Consider the following 20867-nt stretch of genomic DNA (forward strand, 5'->3'; position numbering starts at 1 on the left):
AAGTCAATACCGGAAGTTGAGTACCTACGACGTTCACGTTTCTGACGTTCTATACGACGCAGAGATAAATACAAAAAGCTTTTCACTGTTGACGCGCTCACGTTTTAAAACAATAAATAACTAGACTAACCAATACACTGTGGTTGTCGCGATGCTGAAGATATGCCATAGTACATTTAAAAACATTTCACCAGTGCCATATAAAAAGAGTTAAATCGAGAAAGTATGAGGTAAGGCATGGTTATATACATGCACCTGCTAACGATAACAAGTCACTAGTCCGCACTGAATAAATCCGTCGTGATTTTTTTTTCTTCCTGTTCAACATGTAGTATAACAACATTCCACTGTTAAACTACCATAACTAATCCGCGAAGATCAGCCAGTACTAACGGATGCCACCGCAAACGGCATCTACGATATATTTAGCCAAGTACAGAGAAATATTTTGTGTAAAAAATAAATTGTTGTCATCTAAGCATAGCGAAACAAAGCCGATAAGTAGTGCTTTGTATTTGCATCCTAGCTATATGGCGCACTGACCTTACCTGGTGGTAATCATGCTCTCTCTCCCTCCCTCCCTCCTCTTCTCTTCTCTTCTCTTCAGGATGCACCTTCCTCAGAGAGCATGTCACTGATCCTGTTTGCCTTTGTGGTTCGGGTCAGGGATGGGCTTCCTCTGTCCGCATCCACAGACTTCCAGCACAGTAAAGAACTCCAGGAGAGGAAGCAGCAACTAAAAGCTTGTTCAAAGTTGCTGAACTCGTTCCCTGAGAGAGGGACCATCAAGGGCCATGAGCTTCATATTCAGTGAGTTACAAGGGAATATCAACCTGTATTCATCATGTGTCACAGTGGCACCTGCACCAAAAGTGATAAGTTAGGGAGGCACAAGAACTCAAACCCAGTTGTAAAGGAAGGGGGTATTTTACAAAGCAGGTTCTCTCACTTAGCTAGATAACTTCAGCTGAAAGTCAAGGCTGTCCAAACGAGGGAGAGGTCGAAGGCATTTCTACTTTACTGGCTTTGGTTTGAGCTTAAGTTGTTCTGCTTACAGAGAAATGATGTATTATAAAATACCGTGGGTTCCTCCGTGGGTTATGTTGAGAGGCCTCGGTCAGTGGTTAAATTCCTCTATTGCTTGAATTGGAAAAAAAATACTTGAAATTAATACTAAGCCAAATGATGAGTGTGCATAAGGAGAAGCAATCTGTTGTGCATTTGTGTGTTTACTCAACGGGCCTGTGTGTGCTGCTGTAGCTTCTTCTTATCTGAGGGCGTGGCCTACTGGACCGTGTGTGCGTGCAGCCTGCCTTCTGCCATTGCCTTCTGCTTCCTGGAAGACCTCCGCTGGGAATTCACAGCAAGCTTCGACAACTCTGTGGTCACCCTGGCAACCCGGCCATACCCGTTTTTGGAGTTCGGTCAGTGTACAGAAGGATGTGTTTATAGTGAAGAGCAGTACACGAACTGGACACAACAGCAGGATGACAAATATTATCGCTAATTTGCTTATCAATGTGTTGCGTTAAGATTAGCCTTTGATTTATCATGCCTCTCCCTCTGCAGTTACACTGTTGCTGTGCTAAATTCAGGCTTGTCCTGAATGTGGTGTAGGCCAGATTTTGCACAGGGTTCAACGTCCCTTTCCTCTGCCCAGACAGTGTCATTCAAAAACTGCAGCAGCACTACAACCAGAGAGGGGGCCCATCTCTGGACATCACTCTGGCCGAAGTGCAGGAGGAGATGAGACTGAACCCTCCGCAGGTCCTCACCATGGATGACGTGCAGCTCACCAACGGATCCGCCAATGGGCATGCCGAGCCGGCAGCCTCACCAGGTTTGTCCCAAGCTCACCGCACTACCATTGTGATGCTCTGAGTCAGTGGTCTGAAAGGCAACAGCTGCAGTGACTGAACTGCTGGTTTTGAAGGTCAGAGTCAAAGGCTGGAGCCAGTGTCGGCTCCTGGCATCCTCTCCCTGGTGCTCAACATCATGTGTGCTGCCCTCAACCTCATCCGGGGCGTCCACCTCATCGAGTACACCTTCCAGGTAACGCTCTGCTAATGAGGAAGCGAGCAGTGAGGAATATTCCCATTATGTCTGGAAAATCTTTGATTTGATGAGTTTTGTTGTTTTTCACAGGACGATTATGATGGATTGTGGAATGTTGTGGCGTTTCTTTTGGCTTTTGTCTGCTGCATTTGCCAGGTTTGACACCCAGTGTTCCACTAAACACTAAATTAATAATGCATCTGCCAAATGCTATACCTGTATAAGCTATATATGCAAGAATATTTACCTGTTAGGGTGCTTGATCTTGCCACTGTTGTGTTTTATAACGATTGTGCAATGACACAAGGATGCTTGTCCCATTGCACGTTCAGACCAAGACTCTCACCTTCTCTTCCGCACAGTGTCACCTCTACTTATTCAACTCCACTCTGAAGAAGCTCAAGTCCTTCGCGCTACTCGCCGTCATCGTGCTATGTAACGCCTTCTTGTTCGGCCTGAGGAACATTTGGCAGTTGGCCTTCCACGTGTCTGTGGCCTGCCTCTCCACACTGCTCTGCCTCCACCGAAGGCTGCTGGACAGGGCTGTGGACTGCGAAGTGTGAGTGTCTCCCAGAACCACGTTTGGGACGGGCACGAGGTAGGGCACGCCACTGCGTCTCTCTTTTACCGTGAACACTCAACGCGGCAAGAAGAAGTGTCGGTGGAAGTCTGTAGTAGTACGTGCAGAGGCAGCACAGAGCAGCCACACATCGGTCTTCGTTAGGAGACTAGCTTCAAGGATTGACCAATCACTGAGACTGGTCAGGACAATGTCTGTATGTCAGGAAGTATTGTGTTTACAGCACCTGTTTCCCCTTTTTACTGAGTCATTATTTGGATATTGGATTAATATACAGATTATAATCTCACTCGCACAAGGATACTTGAGGAAAGGTTTTTACTCTAGGCTTTTCATTTCATTTTTTTCTTGATGAAATAAGGTCACAGTACTTTTCAGGGCATAATTTATATTGTATAATTTGATTGTACGAAGGTTAAGGAATCCATAAAGGTTCACTGTATCAAAGAATTCATCAGAGAATCACCTTAGTTACTCATCGAAAATAGGAAAATGTCCCATTTGGTTTAACAGAGTTTTTAAAAAGCTACATTTTGATATAACACTTGTATGTATGGATAAAGCTTAGTATTGAGGCTTAAATTTAAATATGTTTGAAAGCTAATTTCAAGTTTCATTCTAATTTTCTAGTTTCATTCTCTTCTAAAATCATGATTTTGTTTAAATGAAGCAGTTTATACTTTATAATTTATTTAATTACCTTGGTCAACATTCAGTAACAAATATTTCACTCAGTTTTCCTATGAATCCGAAATGTGTTTTTCACCGATTTATCAATCATTGATAAATTCACAAAAATGCATTTGTATGTTTTCTTAGATGTCATTTTTGTAGTTTACAGAATTAGATGTTTTTTAGTAATGAAACATGTCTGGTATTCATAGCAGATGAAGAATAATATTTTATTTATTTTTGCTTTATTTATTTATGTCCACTAAAGTTTAAGAACCTTTAGAGATGTGGCTGTGATGATAAATGACTAGATTATTAATATTCAATGGGACATAAAAAAAATAAAGTCAATTTTCAAAATCTTTCAATTATCATTTTATTTTAATTATCATGATTTATTTAAAACTAATTAACACAAGTTCATAGAATTGACATAGCTTGCTTTGTTCACTGTCACAAATGGGTCACATAAGTACATCTGGTTGAATCCTGCTACAACAGGACCTAACATCTAGATGCTTTGATACTTAATATAGCATGGGGTGTTATGGCAAAATACGTTGGTGGCAGTTAAGGCTGAACTTAACTGAAATGCATAAAAATCATAGAGAAGCAAACATTTCCTTATTCATATGAAGTATTCAAAATATGCTTAATGTTTTTTATATATGGGAATTCAATTATTGTAAACCCCCAAAACTAAAGAACCCTGCTGCTATATAATATCAGAAATTCTGTTTTAAAATTAATATACAGATCACATGACTACTAAAATGACTTGTGACAACTGTAAACCTTCTAGCATAATGCTACAGGTTTTTAATCTTCAATTTGACAGTAAATCACCAAATAACTACAAATCTACACCTAATCTGGCTGACAGTGAAACCTAAGAATGCATGTGCATATATTTGCTATGTGTAGGCTATACTGTTTATTTTTGGAGTAATAAACACATTTTATCATTGTACATTTTAATGTTTATAAACAGGTATTTTGTTTACAGTGGAAATAATTAAGGTTGAGTTTGAGTAGTATTTCAAGAAAACATTAAATGGTTTTGAATTGTCTTCTCTATTTCAAAGCACATTTTATGGGAAATGCTTTAGGAGCTACTTATTGTTTAAGATGATGTATAAATGATTATTTTATTTTGATTAATTTTTATTACTGTTGGTTTGTATCAAATATAAGTTACATGGCATATACTTATATATACATACTTATGCTTACATGGCCCACCTTAAATATTTCTACACCATAAACGGGAATTTGAAGATAGCAAATAATTTTATTATTTATTTATTATTCAAACTTTCAGTCAAAGGTGTTCAGAGCTCCCAGAGCTTTTTCTGGCTCGTATGCAGGGGCTGGGTTGTTCGTTGGGGAATGGGGAGTGATTCGGCCTGTGGTCTCCAGTGCAGCTGGAGGTCTGGAGCTCTTCACAGCAAATAACCACCATGGTTAGTAGGAATGTTATGGAGGGAAGATCATCAACTGTGCTGTATCTTGGCTGTCTGGCTCCACAGAATCAGGCTGACATTTAAGATGTGACATCCTTTCTGTGCTCTGAGTCAGGCACTGATACTCAGGCTCATGGGGTCCTCTAGGGACACATGTTGTACTTCAGAAGTGCTCAATTGGCTTTCAAGTGAAGTCTCATCCAGTGCACTGCAGGGGTGACTTAGTGTTTTTTGCTCTGATTGGTTTGTACCAAAAACAGATACATGTGATGCTTGTGAGATCATAATGAATGTTTGATTGGACATTTCAGTGTTTCAATATTTGAATCTTTAAATATTTTACAGTTATGCTATAATGTGAGACTGTGTTTATTCAGCAAACTGCTCAAATGATTTTACAGTTTGTTCTGTGTGTGGGCGTGGCTATGATTAATTCGTCAAGGATTTATTTTTTCCTTCCCAATAGAACTGTGGTTATTCAACAAATTAATAAACTGTGCTGACCAAATGAACAACATTTGTGATCGTTTCCATAAGTGGAATGAAATGTCAGATTTTTCAAATGGTTGTAATGAACAGGACCTTTACAGCTTTGTCATACACAAAGGTTTGTCTGTATTGTATCAAGCACTATTTTTATCATGATTTTTAAATTAAATAATTTGTTACAAAAACGGCTTGTATTTTGCTCATCTGTTGAGAAAACAACAGCGATGGACAGTCAAAAAATTGTAGTAAACAATAAACTTTAGCCAATAATATAACTGGTATCTTAACATTTTTCTATGTAAATTGTTATAATTTTTCAAATGTTTAATTCATTTTTGATTATTAAATGTATAATAAATTAACAGACTGTATTACCCCTGCTTCTTGATAAGAGGATCATTAAGTGTTCACAGGGATCCAGTTGACAGGGAAGACTCATCCAAAGCGCTTATCCAACTTGGACTTCAGACCACAGAAGGATTCTGTATGTCTGCCATACAACTTTGCATTTAAACATGAAAAGATAATAAACCAGATCGTTAACTGTGTAAATGTCAAATTGGATTTTCCTCCAAGATACAGTATATGCATTGATAGGAATATAAAAAACAAACAAAAACCCCTGTGGTAACACTACAGGACAGGACAGGACACTTGCACAAGTGTTTTAAGACAACTGACATACATAAATGCTTATTACTCAAATGTGCATAAGCTGTTGGATAATTATTTGTCCTTTGATGTCAAGTTGTAATAACTATGTCACAGATTTCTGGCAGCATTGTGATTTGCAGCTATGTTTGTTTTTTGATTTATTTTTTTTGGTGTGTCAGGGTGACATAATTCTGATGACATTATCAAGTGAGACTGCTGGTAAAAGTCAGGATTTAGAAAACATGCTGTGGTTTTCTGCACTGTTCTACAAGATAGCCAGGATGTTTACATGATGTTTGAATGAACTGACTGTAGCACTGAAGCACTACCTCAAGACTTATCTAATATTTTAGAGCTATTAAAAGCTACAAACTAGTGCTGTCAATTCCAGGTGCCGCGATTAAAAGTCCTCACCAGGATTTTGCTCAAGCTTGCTAGATTTTCTAATTAGCAATCCAGGTAAAATTAGTGGAATCAACACAATCCAGAAAGCCTGAGCAAAATCCTGGTGAGGACTTTTAATTGCGGCACCTGGAATTGACAGCACTACTACAAACAAGATGTAGCTAGCGTGCTATGGCTAGGTATCTACTTTCTTCTATTATAGTTTTCATCCTTTCATTGTGAATTTCCTCACTGTGGGACTAATAATGGATTATCTTATTCTCCAATAGATGAATTAGATCGGAGATATCCTGATGGCTCTTTGATCTAGCCATGCTTTCTATGATGTTACAATAGGCTTTGGATTGTTAAGTAAGCTAAGATACTTGGGCCTTCTTTATAAACAACTTTTCATCTTATGTACTCTACATAAGTTATTACATTATTCTTTGCATGGGACTATGATGAGCTCATAGGGAACTTACCCAGACCTCTCTCTGAGTACGGACGTACTGAGAACATCTACAGAGTCAAGGGAAAAAATGGAAGCTGGTGAAATGATTGTTCAAAACGTTTTTGAGTAGAGGGTGTCCAGCTCACCCAAAGAGTGTGAACACAGTTAAAACAGTTAAAAGCCTGTCTGTCAGTGTTTATACAAAGTCCTTTAATGGTAGCAAAATAAAAAATTTATAGAATAGACAATATCTTCAAATGCCTAGGTACAGAGTTTTTACAAATTCTTTTACAAACTGACTTTGCCATGACTGTTATACCAAATAACATTTTTGTACTGTGAAGCTTACAAGTTTTTTTTTTCTATATATTATTGCTGACAGTACAAGCCTGGATAATCAAAAGAATATGATCTATGATTTCACTAAAAATGTACAAAGCATGCACTAAAAAAGAAAAACATTTGCTGTTAACATGTATGCCAGGCAAGAAGCTTTAATTGCCTAAACATCAGGTGACTGAAGCTACAAGCACAGTGAGAAGACCTTACAGTCACAACATTGGTTTACATGGTTTAGTTAGGGTTAGGGCCTCTCTCACACCAACCTCTTAAATCCTTGTTATGTTGTCACTTATTTCTGCGCCATCACAAGTGCTTTGCCCAGTATTCACGTTCCACTCATGTTTAGGCTTGTTCCAAAGTGCAGAGAATGTTCAGCATGCTGACCAGTAGAGGGCGTTTTTTGCTTTACTGCACCTTTTGGAGTAGGCTCTACCTGTTAAAATGTGTACTAAGAATTTGCCTAATGTGTGTTGGCCACTAAATATTCACTGCAATTGTCACAAATCTTGTATATAAACATTTTCGAACCAAGACAAGAGCATAACCGTTATAGCCCTGTTCCTTTAACCATTTCATCAAGCAAATACATTCTCTATGTATTACACTTTAACTTTTACACTAAAATCACACTCAGATAATAAACTGCTGCCCAATCATATTAGTGCATTTAAATCAGCAGTATGCAACTCATTACCATAACTGTGCATATAAAGAATACACAAAGAATAGTCACGGCGATGTCCATGGGTGGTAGATATGGCCTTATTTATCACATACTCAGCCACAACTGTGCAGAAAACCCCTAACCCACACAAACATTTAACTACACGGATTGTTTAAATTCCAACACCTATAACACAATGCAGCCGAGGATTAAGCTTGACTGTACAACACAACATAAACACCAAAATAATACAGAAAGCTCCCTGACTGCCCTAAACTGCTGGCTGAAGCTGTCCTTCCTTGTATTCATTCATCCATGACGAATCAGGAATTCTAGATGATCACAGAGAGAATGTTTACACTGATGTCCAAAAAATTGTTGACCTGAGTTAGAGGATGTTCATATGAAAGGACAAAAAAACCCCACAAGATGTATCAACTTTTCCCAGCAAAAGAACAGACTTAATGGGTGGTGTTTGGGTGCAAACTTATTAACATTTATTTACACTCAGCCCTATTCATTAGCTATTATGTTTAGCAATATCATTGATTATCCAGGTGCTCAAGTCATTAGCTACCTAGTGTGTCTGCCTTAAACATCACCAGTAAACAATTTATAGTGAAATATTTGCCTGAAATTCCTGTACAAATAGACATGGCATTCTAAGCTCAATCTTTTAAATCAGGTTAGAGAAGCGCTTGCTTCAGACAGCTCTGTGCACTCCCGCATGGCCACAGTTCCCCATCATCTTCTGATTCAAGCCTGCTCAGCCATGTGAATGTGCCCTACCTATCAACCTAATTATGCCATTTTATTTTTTGCAAATAATTTCTACAACAGTAATGTCCATATTTAAAAATACATTTTGTTAAATATGTATATATGTATGTAAATATGTTCTATGTATGAATCAATATTTGCTCAAAAAAATAAACCAAACCAAAAAAAAAAAAAAAAACAACACACCTCAGGCGGCTGATGACCCTTGAGCAGTACCAACCTGGCCCACAGGCTTGAAAAGTCACCACTTTATAGCAAAGAAAGTATCGTGTTCCTGTGCGCTTTAGATGGACTGTAGGAGAGGACAGAATGGACTCAGGGCATCAGGACACCAGCTGCACCGTCATCGTCGTCCGACTGCTGCTCTGCGGGGATGGTGCGGGTGTTGCTTGCTCGGACGCTGGTGAGGTGAGGGCAGGCGGTGACCAGCTCACTGACGCCCTCTAGTGTCACGCCTGTGCCGTCCAGATTCACCTGACTGAGTCGCATACGATAAAGGAACTTCAACCCTGGAGGAGTGAAAGTGAAAGAGACATGATTTGCAGAGGTGTGTCTGGGCACGGCTGTGGGTTTAAACTCGACTATCAAGATTCTTCCTGCGCATACACTTTATATACACTCTATATTCAAAGCACTTTGTAAGTCGCTCTGGATAAGAGCGTCTGCTAAATGCCGAAAATGTAAATGTAAATATTCTCATATAACATCCACTTACAATCACTACAATCAGAAAGCATTGGTGGAATGATAATACACAAATTTCTAGGTTCTGTATGATACTGGAAACTTTGTGTACTATATATAAATATATGTCCCAACATGTATGCTATTTAAAGCTTAAAAATACTAATCATATGGAGACCCATCTATTTCATTACAAATGTAGTAAACCCTATTTTACTCAGTACTTTTTTTTACACTCAGTAAACCCATCCATCTATTTTACTACAGACTCAGTAAACCCATCTATTTTACTACACTCAGTAAACCCATCTATTTTACTACAGTAAATGCCTTTCAAGTAAAGCTGTGAGGTAACGCCGTGAGGTAACACTGTGAGGTAGAGTGTTAGGTGTGATGACGGTCTGTGAGGTGGTGGGGTAATTCTCACCATGGTCGGTAATGCGGGTTCTGCTCAGGTTGAGTTTAAGGAGCTGGGTGCAGTGAACAACACCGCGCTTCAGGACCGTGTCTCCCACAGGTGTGCTGGCCAAACCGATTACCTTCACATCACAAATATTCCATAAGTGCACAGGTGCATACTAACAAGCACACAGACAGACCTCACCATGCCAGCTGACTTCTATAGTATCTGAAGATCAGTTTTAATACTGACAAATATGAAACTGTGTATTAATGGGTTTCATGTGTATATCCTCATGACCAGTACCCTTAAGTACACACTGCTGCTATCTAGGCATGTTATCTAGAGCTACTGGGTGACACTGGTTGATACTGCTGGGGAAATATATAGGTCTTTCCTTTACAACACGAGTGCTCACCTGCAGCTGGGACAATATAAACAATATGAAATACCAAAGCTAAAGACAAACCCTGGGGCTGGGGTACCTGTAAGTATGGCAGGTGCGTAACCACGGCAGCTACACCTCGGCTGGTGACGGCGGTGCGGTTCAAGCAGAGCTCCAGGAGCTCCCGCAATCCCTTCAGGCTGGCCAGCCCCACATCACTCACCTGAGTGTTGCTAAGCGACAGCTTTTTCAGCCTATCGCATGACAGGAGAGGACAATGGACAAAGGTCAGGTGCATTGCCACAGCGGGTTATGAGAAGTACATCAAGCTGTTCAGATTTTCTAAGCTGTCCGCTGAAACACCTACTGGGCCGTATGCTATTTGACTAAAATCAAATAATACCTGAAAGAACCAAAGGCCAAAAACAACAACAACAACAACAACAACAACAACAACAACAATTATTGTTATTATTATAATTATTAATAGTAGTAGCAGTAATAGCAGGACACCTGTGTTACTGGCCCACACTAAAAAGTCTTTAAAAGGTTGGTTACATCATATGGCAGCATTCCTGCTCTCCTGACACGAGGCACATGTACCGGGTCATACTGGCGAGGTGGCTGATCCCCTGGTCCGTGAGCTGTGTGTAGTCGGTCAGGTCGAGCTCGGTCAGCAGGGTCTGCTTGGCCAGGTATGGCAGTCCAGCGTCAGTCACTGAGAGACGTCCAGGCAGGGTCAGCTGGGTCAGTCTCAGACCTGCAGCGCACGGAGACGATGGACGCTCTGTTGAAGTTTGTCTTTGACGTTTTTGTTTTAACTGGGAATTGCTGCATATATAAAGTCTGGATAAAAACATAGTCCCCGCACAGGACCCACCAGAAATGATCTCCAGTGTGTGGTTGCCATCGGCGACTGGGATGGAGGCGATGCTGAGAGCCGCGATGCTGGGCAGTGCTGCGATGACCCGGAGCGAGTCCTCCCGCACCCTCGTACCGTCCAGGTGGAGCGTGTGGAGACAGGGCAGCGCCACCAGAGAGGACACATCACTCACCTGCAAGAGAGACGCAACACACTCACACACAGGCAGCTCATTCATTTAACAAATGAATGAAGAGAAAAATGCTGACAGTTGAACAGATCAACAGGTAGACAATTAGTGCAGTGTTTACAGTATTACAGATTAGTGCAGAGTGCAGTGTTTATGGGATTACAGGTTAGTGCAGAGTGCAGTGTTTATGGGATTACAGGTTGGTGCAGAGTGCAGTGTTTACGGGATTACAGGTTAGTGCAGAGTGCAGTGTTTATGGGATTACAGGTTAGTGCAGAGTGCAGTGTTTATGGGATTACAGGTTAGTGCAGAGTGCAGTGTTTATGGGATTACAGGTTGGTGCAGAGTGCAGTGTTTATGGGATTACAGGTTAGTGCAGAGTGCAGTGTTTATGGGATTACAGGTTGGTGCAGAGTGCAGTGTTTATGGGATTACAGGTTGGTGCAGAGTGCAGTGTTTATGGGATTACAGGTTGGTGCAGAGTGCAGTGTTTATGGGATTACAGGTTAGTGCAGAGTGCAGTGTTTATGGGATTACAGGTTGGTGCAGAGTGCAGTGTTTACGGGATTACAGTATGATCTTTAGTAGAAACCAGGAAAAATAAGCAGTGTAGAATTTTGATTTGAGGAATAACATAATTGAGAATTCAAAATATATGACCAATACCAAAGGAATGTTTAAAATTTTTAAGCTTTTGTTTGTCCTGGTTAGCTATTGCAATTTACATTTACATTTATGGCATTTGGCAGACGCCCTTATCCAGAGCGACTTACATTTTTATCTCATTTTTTATACAAGTGAGCAATTGAGGGTTAAAGGCCTCAGGTCTGGGGATCGAACCCACGACCCTCCGGTCACAAGACCAGTTCCCTAACCACCAGGCCACGACTGCCCACGATTGCCCGACTGCAATTCTGTCCAGTGGTCTCCACGAGCTATCCACCATCACGCAACGTTCAGCTGCCTGCATCTCACCAAGGCTAAACCAACCATACTACCCATAGATACAGCAGCTTCCTAATGCTGCCCCTCACGTCTGACACGTAGAGGAAAACACAGCCATCCTGTCTGAAGAGTCACTCTTCCTCCCACGTCTTCTAGCAGCCCAGAACTGTTCTCCACTGAGACTCCACAGAGACTCGCTAACTGCTCACCAAATGACCTCAGCACTCATACTGCTGCCTACCCGATCACTAACATACCAAAAATCTTAATTATCATAACTATCTTAAGTATCATAATTTGCTTAATTATTTTAATCAGCATAACTATAGCGAGAATGTTTGGAGTGCATGGTAAGAATGTTTAGAATGTTTTCCGTGTTATTACATATAACATTGTGCCACTTGACAGGACAAATAAACAACACATCGGTGCCTACATATAAACATTCCTTCTCACATTCACTTCCTCAGATGCTGTCGGTCAGTATTCAGACAGACAGCGAGGATTCAAGAGCAGGTGTGGAGAAGGTGACTGAAACAGCACACCGGTCCTCCACGCGTCGGGGGGGACGGCGGTTACCATGGTGCGCGCGATGCTGAGCAGGCGGAGCTGGGGCACGCAGGTAGGCAGGGCCGACAGGGTCGCCTCGGTGACGGCGGTCTCGTTCAGACTGAGGTGGGAGAGCGCGGGGGGGGCAGAGCGCAGGAACGGGAGCAGGCCTGCGTCACTCACTTTGGTCTTATCCAGCGCCAGGAACGACAGACACTTCAGATCTGAGTGTAAAACACAGGGAAACAACTCTTGCTTTAAATCAAGACGAAGGGGTTATCGTCTCAGCAGACATACTGAGTTTGTACTGGCAACGCGGCTGTGATCGTCCTTCGGCTGCTGTGGGCTGTGATAGGCCGGTAAGGGGTGGGGAAGAGCGGCTTACTGGAGATGTGCTGCAGACAGCAGTCCGTGAGCTTGTTGCAGGACGAGAGGTTTAGATGCTGCAGTTTCAGAAGGCCGGACAACACTGACAGCGCAGCATCTGAGGACCACACACAAACACACACTCCATCACTCCACACGCAACAAGGCCAAAATATGTGGCACCATCACTTACTATTTACTATATGCAACCTTATGCAGGACTGTAAATGTACCACTAAGACTCTGGACAGACTGATGGGTGTAACACACACACACACACACACACACACACACACAAGCCCACTTGCACAGCCTACACAAACACAGAAAAAATAGATGCACTCAAATGGGTATACATGGGTGTATACGTGCAAATACACACACACACACACACACACACACACACACACACACACACACAAGAAATGTAATAAATTTTTTCAAAGCATAATCCTAAAACTAAACATCCCACAAAATAAAATGGTCACCCCTTACCATTTTAAAAGATGAATTCTGGCATTTGTAAAAAGCACTTTGTAAGGGTTATTTTGGTACATTAGCCATTTTCTCCTAAACAGTCAGGACATTTTTGTCCTGACCATTCACACACCTGCACACACACACTCACCCACCAGTGATGAGCTGTGAGTTGACCAGGCTGAGGTGCTTCAGGGCGGGGAAGGCCCTGAGTTGTCGCAGTAGCTCATTGGTGGCATACGGGTAGCTGTTTAGGACAAACTTCCCGAGAGGGCAGCCAAAGAAGAGCTCGAGCGTGCGTGGCCGTAGGAGACGCTCACTGGCCATGTGTCCCAGCAGAAGCTCGGCCAGCTGTGGGGTCAGGCCAGAGAGACTACTGGTGTACTGCATCCTCGGAGCTGAACGGGTAGAAAATAGGGAGGTGAGACGGGGGAGAAAGAGAGGGAAAGAGGGAGAAAGAGAAGAGGGAGAGAGTGCCAGTTGGACAGGGACGAGGAGGGACGAGGAGGAGGGGAGACAGAGAGGGGGAGAAAAAGAGGGAAAGAGCAATAGAGAGAGAGAGAGGAGCAGGAGAGAGGAGGGATGAGAAGGAGGTGAGAAAAAGAAGGTGGCAGGGAGACAGAATGACAGAGCAGCACTTTTGATACTTTATTTAATCTCTATTTACTATTTTACTGCATTATTGTTTTTCATTATGATTTTGTTACTTATGACTCATTTCCACAGAGAACATGTTTGGGAGAGAAAGAGATCTGTTCTTTGGAGTGGCTTTGGTAGCTTGTAGTTTCTCTGACTGACCCAAACTGTTTATCAACTCTGTAGCCGATGTCCGTCTGGCTACACTGTGGCCTGTTGTTCGACTACATTAAGGGATCACCCGGCTGATTCTTAACCCAGTCCTGGACTGGATGTAGTAGTGGCTGAATTTGCAGAATGCGGCTTGTTAGTTCACCCTAAAGTTGAACAACAACAGCAGGAAGACGTGTTGTTTGTGTGACCTGTCATGAGAGAGACCGTGGCCCGCTTGGCCAGGGCACAGAGGGAGGGCACGCTGTGGCTCCTCAAGGCTTTCTTAGGTGGGGAAGGCTGTCTGGACGGGGCCTGCGGCTCGTCTACACGTCCTGCTCGCTGGAGACGTTCTGCTGCAGCTTGTCCTGGCATTCGGCTCTCCTCTGGGGACGCTGGCTCATTAGCCACAGGCTCCCTGCAGAGGCAGAGGCACACACACACACACACACACACACACACACACACACACACACACACACACACACACACACACACACACAGACACACACACAATATAATTGTAATACAAGCTGAATAATTACAATTACTGAAAAATAACAATTACTGTTATGCCATTTGACATTTAGTAATTAATTACAATTACTACTAATAATAATGATGATAATAGTGAGAACAACAACAAAAATATACCACCAAAATTAAAATGTGATTAAGCATCATTAGAATAGTTTTCCCAGTAAAATGTCAGGGTACAGCCCGACCCCTGACCCCTGCCTTCATTCGTTTGTGTGTAGTTTCATGTTCATGTTTCATGTCTATGTCCATGTTGTGCCCGTCGCTTGTCTTTGTTGAGTCAAATCCCTGTTGCGTTTGTTTCATGTTGATACGCACTAACGCACTGTATTCACTAACTTTTTTTGTCAAAGCAACACCTCGGTCTCGACATCATCCGAACCCCACGTTACAAAAATATAAATGCTGTGCCATTTGGGCCACGGTTACTTAGATTTAGGATATGAGGGGTCGATGTTTTAATCCATTTATGTTAAATATGTAAATTAATCACATTTTCATATTTAGACAAGCCACTACTTTTGTCATTTAATAAAACATACATATTGTGACCGGAGATGAAGTGCAGGGAAAAGGTTCAGGAGGTTTGATCAGTTTCTAGATTTTCTACCTGAGTCTGTTTCCCTGGTCTGGCCAGAAATGTGGAGGCTCTACCCCACCTCTGATCCTATGCTCAGGGTAGGGAAGAAATGGAGGCAGACCTGCAGAGAAAGCAGACTGAGTCAGGACAGACCTGCAGAGAAAGCAGACTGAGTCAGGACAGACCTGCAGAGAAAGCAGACTGAGTCAGGACAGACCTGCAGAAGAATTACACTGGATTAGGACAAACTTGCAGAGAAAACAGGCCAGGTTTTTGGGTATAACACTTCTGCTGGTGTTCATGAGTGAAGAGAAGAGAAGGAAGTATTTAAAGTATTTCTGCATTTGATCAAATAAAGATGCCCACCTACAGACTTCATATAGTTCAGAGGCAAACCAAGGAGAAGTATGAGATTATGTGATCAGCCAAGGTCATTGAACAGAGAGACAAACAAGTTACAGGAAGAATGTATGTTTGTGTTCAGGCTATACAATTTGTCAATATTTGGGGTAAGGTTTCTGTAATGATTTGGTTCAGGGTTTGCCAGTAATGTTGTCTTTCAGGGTTTGTTGTGTTTCATTACGCTCAGGTTCAAGCTACATCATCATTTGGTTCAGGTTTTAAGATTCATTAGGGTTCACGCACATAAGCTTCCGTAACTGGGATTCACTGTGTCATTCTGAGTCACTGTGAATCACTGTGTTTGGATTCAGGCTGTGTGATTCATTGTGTTTGGGTTCAGGCTTTGAGATTCACCGTGTTGGGATTTACACTCCGCGATTCACTGTGTTTTGGTTCAGACATTGTGATTCATTGAACTGGGCTTCAGTACCGTTGAAAAGCGGCTCTGCTGCCTCCTCTGGCAGTTCATCCTCAGCTTCACCAGACACCAGACGCTGCCCACGCCCTGCCAACCAGAGACCACTTCAATTAAAGAACTCACTTCAATTATTCCAAAACCTTAGTTGGCCAGAGTGGTGCACAAGACATTTGTATGGTCAAAGAAAAACATTTAATGTCAATTCATTCTAAAAGCCCTTTTGTTTCGTCACGTCTGCGCACTCTAGCCATGGTCAGCGGACTAAAAGCTTCAGATTCAGATTTTCTTTTTGTCTTATCTCCTTTTAATGTTTCTTTTTATTTATACTGTAAAGCACTTTGAGTTGCATGTATGTATGAAAGGTGCTATACAAATAAAGATTATTATTATTATTATTATTAGTTCATAAAGTATTTGTGCACTGAGTGGCACTGGTTTATACCCCAGTGGTGAGAAATTCCTGAGTGTGGAGGTTGTATCCCAGCATGCTCTGCTGCCTCTGCCCAGAGTTGGTGAGGAAAGGGTTGCGGGGCTCCCGGCTGGTCCAATCCGGCGGCCTCCTGCTGCTGTGGGTCAGTGGGCTGTGCAGCAGGGTTCTCCTGCTCATCAGCCACGTGGCCCGTAGGGGGGGCCGCGTCCTGGGAACTCACAGGGGTCACGGCCTGTACACAAAGTGATGCGTTGGGAGTCAGTCCCAGTGAGTGCAGGGAGCAGGCCAGCTCTGCCTCGCTGAAGCGCCTCCGGGGGAAACCCTGGACCAGGGTGAAGGCCGGTAGAGACGGATGCTGAGAAGCAATGTGTTCCACAACGCTGCTCAGAGAAGAGTCGGCCGGGAAACGTTCACGCATGGACGCGCCGGAGGGGAGACGGATCTGCACACAAGACAAAGAAGTAGATATTACTAATTAGCACAACTGAGGAAAAATACATGATCCTTCAATCAAGACAGCACCATTACATTACCTTCAGGCCTATCCAAAATCCACTGGTAATAGTGTTCATATTGTCATCGTTGGGTTATTTTTGGTCATTGTGATTAAGATGTAATGTGTATCAGGTTTTATGGTGATCCTTTCAGTGCAGTTTACTTCTCAATTAAATGGAGACGGGTAAGACAGCAGAAGGTGGATGGTGCATGGTTTGCTCATCCAACACAGGTCCATGCATGGACGTGCTGCTAAAGTCCTACCACTGAAGTTCCTCATGATCAATAAGCTAAATCTGTCCATCTGTCTAAGTGCTTTTACAGAGAAATTTACAATTCCATATATTGTAAATAGCCAAATAGGTGGTCTTAGGAGTCTTGTCCAAGCACGCTTATTAGTACAGGGTGCTGTGTATGTCCAGAACGTCCCCATGGGAGAGGCACGGTCACTACACTAATAGGGTATTAGTAGGCTTAGCCAAGGCACACAATGCACTTTTGTCATCCAATACCTCACCATGAGGGTGCACTGGTTGTCAATGCTGGGGTGGACCTGCCCACCCAGCCTCTGTTCCTGAGCCTTGGGTGGGGAGGTCAGGGCCTTGTCCTGCTGGCTGTGCCGGTCTTCTGCTATCCTCTTCAGAATCAACTCACGCTCCTGAGGACAGCAGGCAGTACTGTCATGTTTTTGGGATGAGGACGTATCTGAAACATATCTTAAACATATCTGAAAGCTCCAATCTGAAAGCTCCAATCTCGCTCAACTCCATAATCACAAGTGTGCATTGTAAGGTAGACTACCAATTTCACTCAGAAAAATGCCATATCTGCTCGTAATGTCACTCTTGTCAATCTCGTGTACCTGTTTCTTTTGTTTCCTTTCCACCTGAACCTCCTTTGCCAGTCGTTGTCTCTGTTGTTCCTGAAAGTTGCTGGTGTCCTGTTTGATGCGTGACTCTACTGGCGGGGGCTCTTGTACTGTTCCTGGGGCCATAGCAGCGGGATTCAAGACTAAAGTCAGACCTTCCAACACAACAATGCACAGAACAATCAGTTTTTTTATTTGCATCAGAATCTGTAGCTCATGATAAAACAAAGTAGAAAAAGATAAAGATGGAGTCACTCAAACTGCTTCAGATTACTGCAGCAGAGCCCAATGTATGACGCCATGTCTAATGTGCACATAGCTAAGTAGCTAAAGCTGGTATACAAGCAATTATTCACATGGGGCTGCTTGTAATGACAATGTTTTCCCTCAGTAATACATTGCTTGCTGGATACTTAGTGGATGCACAATAAAGAGGGCATGGGGATAAAGGGTAATCACCTTGTTACGACAAAATCTTCATAATCAACAATATCCAACTGTCAGTGTTGTCGAATAATGGCTTTAACTGTACACTAATTAAATGCCTGAGCCCATTAAACCTTAAAAAACCCAACTGATTAATGTTACATGACACATTTACTTCCTCCAATGAACTCACGCACAATGCGACAGCGCAAACACTCTTAGAGATAACCCGGTGTGAATGTAGTAAAAATGTAGAACTCATACCGGTTCCTTTTGACTGTGGAGCAGCAGAGGTGCTACACCCTGGGGCATCTTTGGGGGGGTTAAACGCAGAGAACGCACCAGCGGATGACTGTGGCTGCTTCACCAGCCTGTGCCTTGGACTGCCATCGTGCACAAGCCTACCAACACAATCCAACAGGAAGTATGTGTGTGTGTGTGTGAATTACATATAAATATATATATATATATATATATATATATATATATATATATATATGTGTGTGTGTGTGTGTGTGTGTGTGTGTGTGTGTGTGTGTGTGTGTGTATGAATTATTTAATTCATTCAGATCCACTAATTTGATCCCACAATCCCTCATTCACTCACACACCCACACATATGTGTCAATCAATTAAACAAAAGCTAAGGTGCTCCACATTGTAGAGGACATTAAAACACAAACACACAGTTCTGGATAAATGTTATATGATAGGAACAGACCTCAGCATAGGTACTGTGCACAGAACTGCCCAGTTTACACTGAAATACTGCAAATGTACATTTACACTTCAGAAAAACCGTGTTAGTATACAATTTTGAGGGGACACTGAGGAGTGAATGAATGTGTAATTAGAGCATATTGTGATGCGGACACAAGCTCACCATTCTGCCGCCTCTGGAACAGACAAACATCCAGCCTGAATGGCAGACTGTATTTGGTTTTCAGTGAAGCCCATTTCACTGAGTGTCTGCAGGAACTCACCAATTGTCTGCAAAAACAAAAGCAACAAAACAGATGCAGTGTAAAAGTTCAATAAACTGCATCAAAGGCCATAAGATACACGTCTTTACTGCACATCCGCGAACCTGGCAAGCCACCATTCATGTACACGCTCAGTATCGTTAATGAAATCCAACTCCGTTAACTAGTTAACAGTTCAACCTGATGCATTATGCATACAAAGAAGAAAGGTGTTTGAAGTAGTTGACAGAGTCTTCATCAAATTTGTACATAACGTTCACAACTAAACCACAATCACGTTACAGTTTTTTTTATGTGGTGATGCAAGGATTTCAGACACAGCCTTCAGTACTGGACCACCCATTTGTGAAACCCTGGAAAACATTTCACGGTTGAATATCCGAACAACCTCACTTGCATTAACACTTCTGCGTTTTATTTTTGCCTACACAGGAACTAATCGTTTGCCTCAACATCACAGCATAGTACACAACAGTAAAATACAGCAGTACCTTTTAACACCCACCCCCCTACAAGTTCAGCAGGGGTCAGCTAAACACACTGTGATGAAAGAGGGGGCAGGCCAAGACCGCTGTAGCTCCTTAACAATTATCTAGCTAAACAGTACCTAATTGTTTAAACATTTATGGCATTACATTGCGAAATGCGCCCTTGCATTTTGTTGTAATGTTGTATCGTCTAGTTAGGAAGCGAAGTTTGCTGGACGCCTAAGGCCCTTCTTCACCCCCTTGGGTTAGTTATAGTCCGCTACCATGTTCGTCAGCTTAGTAAACCTAGATGGTTGTACACTAGGTGCACATGCCAACTTAACGTTTTATTAGGTTATTAAATAGATTAAAGAACAAAGCACAGTAACTGACACAGCTACATGTCTGTTATTAGGAGGGACGCACGCTAACCAGCTAACGAAGAAACCAATACGCAAAACAGCGACAGTTAGGAGGGTTACGTGTCTCGTTTAAGGCGTTAGCTGTCTGTGCTCCAGCTAGACGTCCAGCGACACACACACAGCGGGGGTCCGTGCTCCAGCTAGCCGTCTAGCGACACACACACGTCGGGGTCCGTGCTCCAGCTAGCCGTCTAGCGACACACACACGTCGGGGTCCGTGCCCCAGCTAGCCGCCTAGCCTCCCGTGTGTTGACAAAGTCGAACGGAAGTTTGAATGGCCAAATCTCACCGGCGAGGACTCCATTATCGCAGCTGTTGGTGACAGTCCGACGTTTCTACCAGATTACGCCCGGAACAACCGTCTGAGAGCTCGGGTAAGTGGGGGAAAACTGTTGATGTGAAACTAATTTTCTTGTAAAAAATGTCCAGTGACAGTACTTTGCACAGTAAAAAAATGGGTGGAGCCAACCGACAAGCAGATTACAAGTTCCGATGACGACGTGTGGGAGATCAGCGACCACATCACTACCACATGAGGTAAAAATAAGCACGGTGGTTGACGACTAAAGGGATAGTTATTTACACTTTTATTTACATGAAATATTACTTAATTAGCCCAATAGCAACATTTATTTTTATAAGCATGACACAAGACACA

General features: G+C 42.5%; 3 protein-coding genes across 4 annotated transcripts in view; 2 read left to right on the forward strand and 1 right to left on the reverse strand.

Annotated features, from left to right (window-relative positions):
- Window positions 1–17: 17 nt before the first annotated feature.
- On the forward strand, window positions 18–5533 carry sec22c (SEC22 homolog C, vesicle trafficking protein). Its single transcript, XM_077012284.1, has 7 exons — window positions 18–230; window positions 608–810; window positions 1261–1424; window positions 1661–1840; window positions 1934–2052; window positions 2146–2211; window positions 2418–5533. Exons 2-7 carry the CDS (start codon window positions 629–631, stop codon window positions 2616–2618), a joined length of 912 nt encoding a protein of 303 aa, XP_076868399.1. The 5' UTR covers window positions 18–230; window positions 608–628; the 3' UTR covers window positions 2619–5533.
- Window positions 5534–6940: 1407 nt separating this feature from the next.
- Window positions 6941–20672, reverse strand: LOC143519155 (uncharacterized). The gene is made up of 17 exons (XM_077012290.1): window positions 20499–20672; window positions 19221–19327; window positions 18602–18738; window positions 17906–18066; window positions 17561–17701; window positions 16561–16990; window positions 16131–16205; window positions 15329–15419; window positions 14394–14599; window positions 13551–13793; window positions 12938–13036; window positions 12583–12776; window positions 10887–11061; window positions 10610–10766; window positions 10107–10260; window positions 9649–9760; window positions 6941–9046 (listed from the first exon to the last, which is right to left on the reverse strand). The coding sequence occupies exons 1-17, from the start codon at window positions 20511–20513 to the stop codon at window positions 8853–8855; spliced, it is 2691 nt and encodes an 896-aa protein (XP_076868405.1). The 5' UTR covers window positions 20514–20672; the 3' UTR covers window positions 6941–8852.
- slc4a2b (solute carrier family 4 member 2b) overlaps window positions 19924–20867 on the forward strand; it is a 34066-nt gene continuing 33122 nt past the window's right edge. The window contains exons 1-2 of one of the 2 annotated variants that reach the window (XM_077012285.1): window positions 19924–20583; window positions 20657–20746. The gene's annotated coding sequence lies outside the window, so the exon portion shown is untranslated. The remainder of the gene's footprint in view (window positions 20584–20656; window positions 20747–20867) is intronic. The other variant, XM_077012287.1, reaches the window with a different exon arrangement.

The sequence above is a fragment of the Brachyhypopomus gauderio genome, chromosome 7, assembly GCF_052324685.1.
Source record: "Brachyhypopomus gauderio isolate BG-103 chromosome 7, BGAUD_0.2, whole genome shotgun sequence".
NCBI lineage: Eukaryota > Metazoa > Chordata > Actinopteri > Gymnotiformes > Hypopomidae > Brachyhypopomus > Brachyhypopomus gauderio.